Source organism: Papio anubis, chromosome 4 (assembly GCF_008728515.1).
Source record: "Papio anubis isolate 15944 chromosome 4, Panubis1.0, whole genome shotgun sequence".
In the NCBI taxonomy this organism is placed as follows: Eukaryota; Metazoa; Chordata; class Mammalia; order Primates; family Cercopithecidae; genus Papio; species Papio anubis.
The window spans coordinates 16498368-16511930 of NC_044979.1; the positions used below are offsets into that span (position 1 = coordinate 16498368).

General features: G+C 39.9%; 1 protein-coding gene across 1 annotated transcript in view; it reads right to left on the reverse strand.

The window, feature by feature from the left end:
* The window catches only part of MGAM2 (maltase-glucoamylase 2 (putative)), a 115158-nt gene that overhangs the window by 80567 nt on the left and 21028 nt on the right, over positions 1–13563 (reverse strand). The window contains exons 8-14 of the mRNA XM_031664960.1: positions 13179–13291; positions 12045–12170; positions 9777–9908; positions 9590–9688; positions 6835–6948; positions 5791–5875; positions 3105–3222 (exon numbers count right to left, since the gene is read on the reverse strand). Coding sequence (XP_031520820.1) covers positions 3105–3222; positions 5791–5875; positions 6835–6948; positions 9590–9688; positions 9777–9908; positions 12045–12170; positions 13179–13291 — 787 coding nt within the window. The remainder of the gene's footprint in view (positions 1–3104; positions 3223–5790; positions 5876–6834; positions 6949–9589; positions 9689–9776; positions 9909–12044; positions 12171–13178; positions 13292–13563) is intronic.

Sequence of the window (13563 nt, forward strand, 5' to 3'; positions counted from 1 at the left end):
GGTTTTATAGGTAAGTATATTTTGCAGAATGGACAGGGTCAGGAAGGCCATCTCGTGCAGGGCAAATAGCACATGAAAGGCATGGAAGAATGAACAGCCCTTGGATGTGGGAACAACAAGAAGCTGCAAAGGTGAGAGAAAAATTGTAAGAAAGGGTTAGATTATAAAGTATCTTACAGGTTATGCTAAGAATTTTACCGTATAAAAAATAGCAAGGCACAAATCATTTTACACCGGGGAGAGAAATGAGCAAACTGTGCTTTAGAAAGGTCACTTCGTCAGGAATGTACAGTAGTGCTTTCTAAACTTTAACATACATTCAATACACCCAGGGATCTTAATAAAATGCAGGTTTTGGTTCCTAAGTTCAGGGTTGAGGTCCAAGATGCTAATGCTTTCTGGTGATGCTGATGCAGCTGTTCCTTGGACTATGCTTCAAGTAGAAAGGGTAGAGGACAGGTTATTGCGAGATAAGGGTAAAGTCAGGGAGATTAGTTCTGGGCCTAGTGTAATGATTTGTGTGAGGGATGATGATAACCTAATTAAGAAGTATTCATGGGGAAAAAGGGAGGTGGTTACAGAAATGTTTCAAAAGTAACATCACAAAGATCAAGGACTGATTGCATGTGAGGGCACAGAAGGCATAATGGATGGTGTCATGCTTCTCACTTGGGAGTCTGGGATGTAGGGATGCTGTTGCTACCAACCAAGATACAGAATTGAGGAGTTTCAGCCGGGCTTGGGGGCTCATGACTGTAATCCCAGCACTTTGGGAGTCCGAGGCGGGTGGATCACCTGAGGTCGGGAGTTTGAGACTAGCCTGACCAACATGGAGAAACCCTGTCTCTACTAAAACTATAAAATTAGCTAGGCGTGGTGGTGCATGCCTGTAATCCAGCTACTGGAGAGACTGAGGCAGGAAAATCGCTTGAACCCGGGAGGCGGAGGTTTCGGTGAGCTGAGATCACGCCATTGCACTGCAGCCTGGGCAACAAAAGTAAAACTCTGTCTCGAAAAAAAAAGAATTTAACAGTTTTGAAAATGATCAGCTACAGTGGGAAGATTAGGTGAAAACAGGTAACAGAGCAAGGTGAACGGTGTTTGAGGTACTACAAAACATCCAAGTAGACAATATCAGAAGATGGTTTTGGATATTTGTGTCCAAAAATTGGGGAAAGACCCCAGGAAGAATTATAGATTTTAAAATCATTAGAATTAATTACAGTGAAAACTATGAAAAGAAATAAATTACCTATGTGTTGGCATAAACTGTAAAGAGAAGAGGCCAGAGGATGGACTCCTAAGAATCATCAACAGTGAAAGAGCTGATGGAAAAGATCCAGGCACACAGATGAGAGGGAACAGCTGGAAAGAGAGCAGAGGCACCAGGAGGAGCAGTATCTTTTTTTTTTTTTTTTTTTTGAGACGGAGTTTCACTCTCGTTGCCCAGGCTGGAGTGCAATGGCGTGATCTCGGCTCACTGCAACCTCCGCTTCCCGGGTTCATATGATCCTCCTGCCTCAGCCTCCAAAATAGCTGGGATTACAGGCACCCAACACCACACCCGACTAATTTTTGCATTTTTAGTAGAGACAAGGTTTCACTATGTTGGCCAGGCTGGTCTCAAACTCCTGACCTCAGGTGATCTGCCCACCTCAGCCTCCCAAAGTGCTGGGATTATAGACGTGAGCCACCACACCCTTAAGAAACCACACCACACTCTTAAGAAACAGAGCAGTTTCTTAAGGACTGAAGGAGCTGAGTTTAAAGGGAGTGGTTATGGCCTTGAGTACCACAGAGAAAGAGAAGTCAAGTAAGAAAAGGACTAAAACAGGTCCCATAAGCCTATCAAAGTCTCCCTGTCTTCTAGAGCACAACAGTGCTCTAGAAACACCAAAACAGGAGGAGAGAAGCCGAGAAAGACAAAGATGCTCTTTCCAAAGCCACTGGAGGATCCACAGCAGCTCTTCTAACACTTTAGTTTCCCCATCTGTGCTGCAAATTCAAATTAAAATCTTAAGCCTGGCCCCAAATTTTCTTGCCGTCTTAGGTATAATGATTGTATTATACCATCTTCCACAGAAGAAACTGCACAGTGAGAAGAGGAGCTATTTCTCAGTTTACAAAGTCACAAGTAAACAATCTACCTCACAAGATATAAAGGATGTAATGGTTTGAAGAAAACATTTGTCTCCTTGGTAGACTTTCATAATGGGTGGTGGTGGCAACAGCAGTAATGGAGATGGTGATAGTCATGGTGGTGATGGGGATAGTGATGATGGTGATGGTGGTGTAGGGATGGTGGTGGTGGTGATGGCAGTGATAGTGGTGCTGGTTATGATGGTGATGGTGAATGGTGGTCATGGTGGGTGGTGGTGATGGTGGTAGTGAGTGTGGTGGTGGTGGGGGATGGTGGTGATAACTGTGGTGGTGGTGATGGTGATAGTAGCAGTAGTGATGGTGGTGGTGATGGCAATAATGGTGGTAGTGGTGGTAATGGTAGTGGTTATGATAATGGTGATGGTGTTAGGTAATGATGGCAGTGGTGATGGTGATGGTGTGTGCACGTGTGTATGTGTGTCTTGGGGTACAAGGGAGGATTATGAGGTAGACAAGCAGGACATTGGGAAGGAAATAGAAGGTCATGGTGTAGCATTTCCAGATAAATAAAGGAAATACAGGTAAATTCAAATTCCAAGTAAACAATGAATAATTTTTAGTATGAGAATGTCCCACATAAATTTAATTTGGTGTCCTGTATATTTATTTGCTAAAATCAAGCAATCCTAGTGCATTCAGTGAAAGAATCCAAGCAAGAGCTGACTTCTAGCTGAGGACTCTAAATGCCTTACATAGTATTGCCTGCTGGTATCCTTGAAATAAGCTCTTTAGCCATAAGCCAATCAAAAATAATCCTGTACAGAAACCAAGGAACTTGGTTCTTGAGAGGAACTCTTAAATACTCTCTAAAAACAGAGTTTTTCTGTTTCTATAAATGCAAAAATTATTTGAACAATATGTTACTTATAGAACAGAAGAAAAACCCTCCACCTCCACCTCCCACCTCCACATATCTAGAATTAGGGTGAAAACCAAGTCCTTACAAGTTTGTGGTTCTTGCCATGGAGTGGCCATACAAGCTGTGAATGTCATAGTGAAGGCCTCCCTGAAACTCCGTGTCCATGCAGAGAGTTCTTGCAAAAAGTAAGTGATCCAGAACTCCTGGAGGGAAATACTCGTTAGTGAGGCACTTCCTCATTAACCATCTTTAACAAAATAGCAGCCCAATTATTTTCTTCCTGATTACAGTACCTTCCCCACCAATCTCCACCTGACCAAATCCATTCCAGAGTTTAAATTCTATCCTAAATGCTATGTCCTGCCTGGGGCTCACACTGAGCCCTCCAAGGAGATGAATTATTAAAATTAATCTGCATTCCCTCAAGCTCACAAAGAATCCTGGTGAGGGGAGGCAACTGAGAAACGTGCTCAGAGTAAACACAGTGGATGTGAGCCTAAGTATAAAGCATATAATGTTTATCTACAAATATTTAATCAAGAGAAATTGAGTGTACAATGTATAGGTACAAAGGCAGAGAAATGGAACTTTTTCTTTTTTATAATACAGTCACACTTAGAAGAAAAATAGGGGCCGGGCATGGTGGTTCACACCTGTAATCCCAGCACTTTGGGAGGCCGAGGTGGGTGGATCACCTGAGGTCAAGAGCTTGAGACCAGCGTGACCAATATGGTGAATCCCAGTCTCTACTAAAATTACAAAAATTAGCCGGGCATGGTGGCGGGCGCCTGTAGTCCCAGCTACTTGGGAGGCTGAGGCAGGAGAATTGCTTGAGCCCGGGAGGCGGAAGTGGCAGTGAGCTGAGATCACACCACTGCACTCCAGACTGGGCGACAGAGCAAGACTACATCTCCAAACAGAAAAGAAAAGAAAAATAAGATGTGACATTTGGGTAGTCTGATAGTTTGATGTGTAAGTACTCAAATCCTGCCTCTGAGAATTCTCATTGTTTGCATTTTCCCTTCCTCAAGCCTAAAATGGCCAGTCTTCTCTGCCACTTCCTCTCCTTGTGAACTCTTCACTGGGGCCGTATCTACCTTCCTTCACCAAGTCTTGCCCATACCTAGGACCTGAGCGTGAGGCACAATTCCAGAAAGTGGTGGGACCAGTAAAGATTGAGGTTGAGTTTTTCCTACCCAGTATAACAGAAGCAAGGTTTGGAGTTGGAAATTAAGTAGAAATATAAGATGGGAAGAAAATTCTATTTCTTGCACAGCTTGGCGTGTGGCATGAGATTCACAACCACTTCAGTGCTCTTTCTCTTGCTAATTAATGCACACTATGCAATCCTGGAAATGGGAGAGGCTGCCTGGCTATGAGCAAAAGTTGCCGGTCATATATGAGTAGACAAAATGCTGAGGGTAGCGAGTGGGGTCCCCACCAGAAGCAAGCAGAAAGTGATAGGATAGAGGTTTTCTGTAGGGGGGAAAAAAAACAATCAAAAACAAAAGTTAGTTTTGGCCAAAAAAAGGATTGAGAGATTAAGAAAAACAAAACTTGATAAACTAATCCAGAGTGGAAAAAAAATGGGGGAATACAGACAGAGCAGAGAAGAACAAAGAGTAAGTCGAAAAAGCAAACAGTAGATTTTGCAAGAGGTCAAGACTTCCTCCAAAAAATTATTTACTCCTTAAGTGACCAAAAGGAGTTAAAGAAACAGCTGTACCTTGGTCTCAGGGGTATAAGTAAAGTGGGCAAATCAGAATACACTAACTGTTCAGGTGCCCAACATGCCAGCGTTCTCTTCCTGGAAATATAAGAAGATTATACCTTCCCTTGAGGTTAAGCTGAGGCTACGTGACCAGATTCCAGCAAAGAAATTTGGGCAAATTGGGTACACCTCCCTTCTAGGCCTGCCCATAAAATCTTCTCCACCCTCTCTCTCCCTCATCCAGGAAGCCAGAAACAAAGGTCTCTGAGGAGATGGAAGAACCAGACATAGATCTGAGTCACCACTTGGATTCAAGTTACCCATCCCTCACCAGAGTATGATGTGGGCAAAAAACAAACGACTATGACGTGAGTAAAAAGTAAGCGATCATTGTGTTAATCCACTGAGATACTGGAGTTTATTTGTTGCCAGAGCATAGTCTATTCTATACTGCCACCGCCACCCACCACCTCCACACATATTCTTTCAAAATCAGAAACTAGAAAATTGACCTTGACTAGAAATGGCACCTATAAATAGGACCTTGAAGGCACCACTGATGCTTTAAACTGTTGTTAATGATCAGAGAAAGAGGGAGGAAGGGAGGGAAAAAAGAAAAATGGAAGAAGGAAGGAAGGGAGGGTAAGGAGGAAAGAAGGAAGGAAAGAATAAAGAAAACAGTTAAGAAGATTACAGGTTTGCTTCAATTTAAGGTAGTTTGTATCCTAAAGTGTCCTGAAATTCTCATAGATTTTAAAATTGACACCTGAGGGATTTGGGGGAAATGAACAGGATGAAAGCATTTTGAACTCTAGACTGGAAGGGCAACCAGGGGAGGTAGGCAGGTTCAGACTTTGTCACACGCTTGCCCTGGAGTTATGACAGCAAAAGGGTAATCAGAGACCCGACACTGCTGCAAAGACTTCGGTAGAGGAGTGTTCAGATGTTTAGGAGACCCCTTGGACTGGGAAGTGAAATTGCTCCTGACCATACTGAATGTTACTGAGGGTGTTTTAAACATGGCTTATTCCTACGTCACAGCAAACAGGTGAAAACTTACTAGGAAGAAAAGGAGGAAAGTTCAAGTTGTTGGATTCACACTGGTCATTAGAAGCTTGGAGTAAGCTAGCAACTTCATTCATTTCCTTCAAAGACACAAAACACACCAAGTGTAAAATGCGATTGAGCTACATTTAGCTGTTGAGAAATGCTTACTGAACTAGGAGCCAGGATATCTGGGTCCCTTATTAACCGCTTTTTGGATTTTAAATAATCCCCCTAACTTTTCTTACCCTTTGTTTCATCTTTTACAAAATTGAGTCATTGGATTAGGTTACATATTTGTACGGTATGTTCTACTTCTAAACGACATTTTTACCTTTTATCAATTGATTTCAATCAGCTAATTCAGAAATACTGTTTCAAAGGTTGATCCCTGCCTACAAATTGTAAAGATTTTATTGTTATTGGTAAGAACCTAAGATAAACTAACATTTCTATTGTATAACTGTCCTTATCCTTTATTCCTCTGAGTGAGGAACAATAAGAGAATACAATTAAGATCAAATCTATTTTCTTACATGAATTAAAAATAAGTATGTCTAATCTTGGTAACAAACAAATTTTTTTTAATCATTGCATATCTTAGTCATCAGAGTGCTTCTGAAAATGACTGCTCCAATGCCTTGCACATTGGCACTCAGAGAACATTTGTTGAAGAAATTCCTACTGTTCTTCCACAAAAATATAGACCCTCATTAAATTATTATCTAATGATTAATTTAAATTTTTATGAATGAATGCTACAAATAGTAGCAATTACAATACCATTTTAATAAAACAGTATTTTTAAACTGACAACCAGTTAATGGAGAAAGCAAAAACTTTATCAAAATGAAATAACCAGTTGATGAAAGATGCAAGATAAGAACCTAAGGCTCTTAGGAGCCTAATTCACTGGATATAGACGCAGCATTAAGTAAAATAATTTTTAATACTACTATGTAAAGCGAACTATTTTTTACTACACATCAAAGTCAAAACTCATCTGAAAATTTGGCATATCTGTTTCCAAATGAAATTTGAGTCTGCAATAATAACTTACAATCCACACTCCATCAAACTCCAGACGATCATGAAATTTAGCGACCTGATCTATCCACCACTCAGTGCATACTGGATTGGTATAATCGGGAAAGACTGTCAGTCCCGGATATCCCTAGGACACAAAGAGGAAGGCTGTGGCAATCAGCTTGGTTGAAGGTTTTTCATTTTCACAGACAATGATTTCTTCTATCAGGAGCCTCATTTTGCTTGTCATTTTAGAAATAAAATGTGCGACTCCCCCAACAGAAACTAAACAATAAAATGCATACAAGGAACAAGAGGAAGAAACAATAAAAGGAAAAGCAACTGAGTAAATCGATGAAAAGCCACCATAAGTCCTTTTCTGTGCAAAAAGAAAATTTGAAAAGTACAATTTCATTATGTCAGCCCAGTTGGGAGACAAATTGTTTAAAATACTAGAAAGTCTATAGAATATTTTTCAAGAGAATGAACTTTTTCCAAGTGTTCTTAATTGAAGGTCACATAAAGTCTACTTTGAATAATTATGATTATAAATAACCTGTTGATATTTTTAGCATATAAACACTATTTTATAAATGGTTGAATGAAGTTTGCACTTCTTACTCAGGTCATTTTTTAAATTCTACCTCCCTTTTCTGTCTATGCCTATCAAACAATAGCTTTAAAGATTTTCCACAACAAAGATATAACCATAGCCAAATTTTTGAAAATTCGGAATTAAAAGGATACCAGTTTTTGTGAAAAAATTTTGTTCATTTTCCCCATACATTTATAGATTGTAATTTAGGAACAACTTTACAGTCTGGGAACATAATGAATACATATTTTAAAATGTGGATGATTCTCAAAGCTCAAGATGGGAGCTCGAAGTACCCACAGGAAATGGATTTAGCTCCTGGCTCTTTGTTTTAGGTGATGGGCACCAACTAACCATTAGATGTAACTTTGCCCCCCAGGAAACAGGTGGTGTCACAAAACAGTCACCTACAGCAACATTCAATCTAGAGCAAGCCAGCAAATTTGATTCAACCAAGTGCGTTTAAAACAAACCACTGGCCAGGCACGGTGGCTCACACCTGTAATCCCAACACTTTGGGAGGCCAAGGTGGGTGGATCATGAGGTCAGGAGTTCGAGACCAGTCTGGCCAAGATGGTGAAATTCTGTCTCTACTAAAAATACGAAAATCAGCCAAGCACAGGGGCAGGCACCTGTAATTCCAGCTACCTGGGAGGCTAAGGCAGGAGAATCGCTTGAACCTGGGAGGCAGAGGTTATGGTGAGCTGAGATTGTGCCACTGCACTCCAGCCTGGGCGACAGAGCAATACTCCATCTCAAAAAAAAAAAAAGAAGAAAACAAAACAAAAAACATGCACCACTATGCACCTCCACTACTGCTATCTCTGCCAACATCTTAGATTAAATGATTCATGCCATTTATTGGTGAATGAAGTCAACCATCTAATTCATTCTTTGTAATTATATGCAAATTCTTAATTATATATCACTCAAACATGAGTACTATTGAAATGACTCATATGTGTGGATAAAATTTTAGGTGAGCAAAATAATTTTTATTTGACTATGGACTCTAAATGTAGTATATAAATACGGGCTTGTCTAATATTTTAGAAATTAGCTTCTAACGAATCAGTAAAAGCAAAGACTTGGTGTGCAGAAGGAAGAAAACTTTCCTACTGCTTTATGAAAAGTTAGAATCAATGAAAAAAAAGTAAATAGAATTAAGCATCGAAAGAGTCAATGAAAGGAACTAAGTGAGCAGAGTTTGGTAAGGGATCATCCATAATCCTGAAAAGACAGTTCTGCAAAATAAACCACTCAGGAGCAACAAGTTCTGCAGTCACCTGAACTCTCTAGATGAAGCACCAATTTGAGTAAATCTTACAGAATCCAATTATCTAGGGCTGACCCTACATATAATTGAAATTGCCTATGTGATTTGATTTAAAGTCCTCTCAGAAATTTTGTTATCCTGAATATAGGCCCCAGCTCAGCCTATTCCAATGCCTGAGTCTGCTACCTTAGAATCAAAACCGTGCTCTATCTATAAGTCTTGTGTAAATTTAAAACATAGGCCGGACACGGTGGCTCACACCTGTCATCCCAGCACTTTGGGAGGCTGAGGCAGGTGAATCACCCGAGGTCAGGAGTTCAAGATCAACCTGGCCAACATGGAGAAACCCCATCTGTACTAAAAATACAAAAGTTAGTCGGGCCTGGTGGTGTGTGCCTCTAATCCCAGCTACTCAGGAGGCTGAGGTAGGAGAATCGCTTGAACCCAGGAGTCGGAGGTTGCAGTGAGTCAAGATCACGCCATTGCACTCCAGCCAGGGTGACAAAAGTGAAACTCCATCTCAAAAAAGATAAAAATTAAAAATTAAAAATATATATATATTAGCTGAGATCAGTTCCATATTAATCTATGAGTATCTTGCTATATTTTTGTAGTTGAATTTATGTCTTGGGAAAGAGAAATTTGGAGATGGGAGGGCTTTAGGAACTGATTTTTCTTCTAATTATATATTGCTTCTCAATTATCTATGGTATTAGAGGATCAAGGCTAGCTTTTTAAATGCTTCAGATTTTTAATCATTCTATTATTATATCTACTGGTTTAAAATAGTAATAAAAGAAACCTCTAAAGCCACGAAAACAGTAACAATATTGTAACTTGCCTTTCACCCATCTTCGTACCAAAAGTACAAACTCTCCAAAACAATCATAATTTATTTTTATTTTCTTAAGAAATTACCTCCCCAACAGCAAAGCCATTGTTCCCCAAGATCCACACTCTCTTTAGGCTTCCGTTATTATAGGGCTCGTAGTTAGAGTTTTTGGAGATGCCAGGATTCTAATAAAGAAATATGATACAAATATTATTTTTATAAATTGTTTTGCACTGTGAAAGAAAAAATAAAGTAACAAGTGTTTGAACATACCACAATAATAACATATTTCTGTCCATTTTCATGTAACTCCTTGACAAAATCTGGGAGACCAGAGTAAGCGACTTCATCAACAGTGAAATCCTTCTTTCCATCCATGTAGTCTATGTCAGAGTACTGGACGTCCTGAAAGAGAGCTCTGGCCAGTCAGAACCCAGGAAACAGCACTGTGCTGATGGGAAGTATTACAGCTCCGGTTTCTGACCATTTAAAATGAAACTACATTTCCTACTGATCCTGGAACTTCCAGGGCTTGGCTACTTCTTAGGAGTAAATAAGCCATCTTTGAAACACATGATTGCTGTTTGGTTGCAGTTTTACCTCCTTGTCCTGACAGGTGCATGTCATAAGGTATTGGGAGGGACTTAAGAGCAGGAATTACATCTTGTTCATCTCTGCAACTTGAGAGCTTGGATGCTTGACATAAAACAGATGCTCTTTAAATGATTGTTTGAATGAATTATATTATTAATGTTATAACCATGTACTAACTTAACCCAAGCATCAAGCCAGAATATATCATATGGGGAGAAAATGATCTTTTGCCCTATGAAAGTGCTAGAGTAATGATTAACAAAGATCAATGACAAAAAGATAAAGCCTTACTCAACTAAACTCTCAAGCACACATTTTTCCTTGTGTTTGCGTACCAGCCTATGGGGAGCAGGTGTTATTCTTAGTGAGCAAATTGAAATGTGAGGGAGTTCAGTGACATTTCCCAAAGTATGTGCCCTGGGAGGTGGGGTGGCTGATGAGGGCTTTGGGGACAGGCTCTTTGGCTTCAGATGCTCTTTTTTTCCCCAATCTGCCACTTTCCTCAAAGACAAAGGAAGTGTTCTTCTAAGTGTTCCTCAAGTATCATACAGTAGGAGTCTCGGCCTTACAGGCCTGAAGGAAAATGTGGCTTGTAGTCTGTTGCCCAAAGTGGCATCAACTGTTCTAATACTGGGCAGTCATTTAGGACCCAGGTGTCCTCCACAAACACATACAGGGAAAGATTCTATTTGTGGAAGAAAATTCTTCCTCGAATTGGATGTTTGCAGATAGTAGATATGGGAGAAGTAAAATTAAACACAATCAATTCCCCTTTGACACCAAAACACATTGACCATCTATTTTTTTCACAGGAAAAATTGATCCTCCTGCCTGCCCTTATCACTACTCTGAGAGGGGATTGAAGAATCCTGAAAGCAGGCCAAAGCCATTTCCACATGTTCAGTCTTCCTTCGGATGTTCACATTTAACTTTTTTTTTTTTTTTTTTTTTGAGACAGAGCCTCACTCTGTCACCCAGGCTGGAGTGCAGTGGCACGATCTCAGCTCACTACAACCTCTGCCTCCAGGCTCAAGTGATTCTCCTGCCTCAGCCTGCTTTGTAGCTGGGATTATAGGCATATGCCACCACACCTGGGTAATTTTTTTGTATTTTTAATAGAGACGGGGTGCCACCATATTGACCAGGCTGGTCTCAAAATCCTGACCTCAAGTGATCAACCCACCTTGGCCTCCCAAAGTGCTGAGATTACAGGTGTGAGCCACCACACTGGGCCAACACTATATTCTTACATCAAAGCTTCAAAATCCCAAAGAGCTACCCCAAATAAGTTGTTCTGATAAATTCTTTAGCCACATGTTACGCATCTCCTGGAGAAGATGATCAAATATTACACACTTAATAATTATCTTGACTTACTGGTGGACATGGAACATCATAAATACTGATGCAACCATGAAGCTTCAAAATTAGAGTTTGTCAGATCTGGGAGGAGTATACGAGGTCACCGTGAGAAACTCATTTACTGTAAGTCATTATAATCATCATCTCTTGTTACTCATGTCACCTCCAGTGTTGCTTTCTCTAATATCATAACAGCTAACTTTGATGATGTTCACCTTCTGTGCTAGATGCTTTACATGCACAGTACTTACTACCAGCCCATTCCTTACTACCAGCCCACCAAAGCAAGTCTTATATTCTCATTCTATAAAGGTGGAAACTAAGACTCAGACATGTTAATTAAGTAGCGCAACATTGCACAGAGCTAGGAAGAGGTAAAGCCAAAATTCAAAGCCATATCTATCTGACTTCATTAACAGTATACTTTTCATGCTCAGATACATAACTTAACATGCAAATTTCTGCCAGCAAGTGTGCCTGTCAATCTATTGATTTATCTACATTTTTCCTAATAAATTGAATTTAATGCAAAAAATAAAAATGGGAATTGGTGTCAAATGCATGCTAAAAGAAGTTTCAACTTACATATGGTATCTCAGCTAAACGATTTCGGCTTACAACTTCTTTCAATTTATTGATGCCACCATACTCCCTGCGACTAAGCTGGAACCCAAGACTCCAATAGGGAGGCAAGAATGGCCGTCCAACAAGCTGAAAAGATAAGCAAGTAAGTGTGTAGACTTTTAGCATAAACACTGTAGCCCCATGCCTAACACTGGAGGCATTAGCCCCATTTCATTTTCTGTGAAGTTCCCAGAGCTGAAAATGTCAGAGCTGAGAGTAATCCGCTAGAATAATTTGTGAAATCCCACAATCACATCCTTCTTTACTAAGTACATAAATGTATTCCCAACATCAGACACTGATAAAATTTGCAGAAAATGTTTCAATAATAGTGTCACCTTGGGGGGAAACCGGTGACATTCATTATTCTATAAGTGTTTTTCTGAGTATTTGTTCACAGTGTGGTAAGGGCTAAGATGGGCGCTTGGAATATGGTGGCACAGAACAAACATAGTCCTGCCCTCACAGAGCTTAGAGGAAATAAATAAATGTCTAATGTAATTTCAGATAGTGGTATGTGCAAAGGGTAAAGGAATAAGAACTGACGAGATTAAGAGTGAGATTACGGACACATGCCACCACGCCCAGCTAATTTTTGCATCTTTAGTAGAGACAGAGCTCCGCCATGCTGGCCAGGCTGGTCTTGCCCTCCTGACCTCAAGCGATTTGCCTGCATTGGCCTCCCAAAGTGCTGGAAGTACAGGTGTTAGCCACTGTGTCCAACCTCAAGTTTCTTCCTTTTCTGTAATTTGAGTCGAATATGAATAGCTAGCAAAGTTTATTTAGGTAGTTCCTTTTCACTGAATTTTAACTTATTGAATGAATAAGCTTTGCTGATTGGTGGGATACATGAATGGACCATGAGTTACTTGAAAGCAGGATAGTGTCTGACTTATTTTGCATTTCTCAAGCCTTGCACAGTGTCCTTTTGAATGCAGAAAGCACCAAATAAAGGTCATCAAAATAAATAAACAGTAGATGAAAGACTATCCCAGCATTTATAATCCATATAGTTTACTAATACCTTTTATTAATTTATAATGAGTATACGTGATAATAGCAGTAAATAAGGACTATCTAAATGCAAAAACATACCTCCAAGTATTGCTGAACCACTTGTTCTGGAGTGTTTCCTAGGAATACATAGAAGTCAAGAATGCCTCCAATCGTGCGATAAGTGATTGCAGGAGCTGGCTGAAGGGTAACCTCTGAAAAAATTATAATGAGATTTATTAGAATCTTCTGGTTGGAAGTAGACTCTTCTCTGCAGTATAAATAGCTGAGCTATCTAAAAGAGTCTCAGTCTCATTTTGAAAGGGATGAAAATCACACTGTTCTTTTTATCAGAGGATTGTTGTTGGAGTTTGTCAAAATATTTAATGTGTAGGACACCAATGAAGACTTGAGTTTGTTTGTTTTTTTTAAGAAAAAGAAGAACAAATTTTATTTTAACCTAGCCACATACAAATACAAGCTTCTG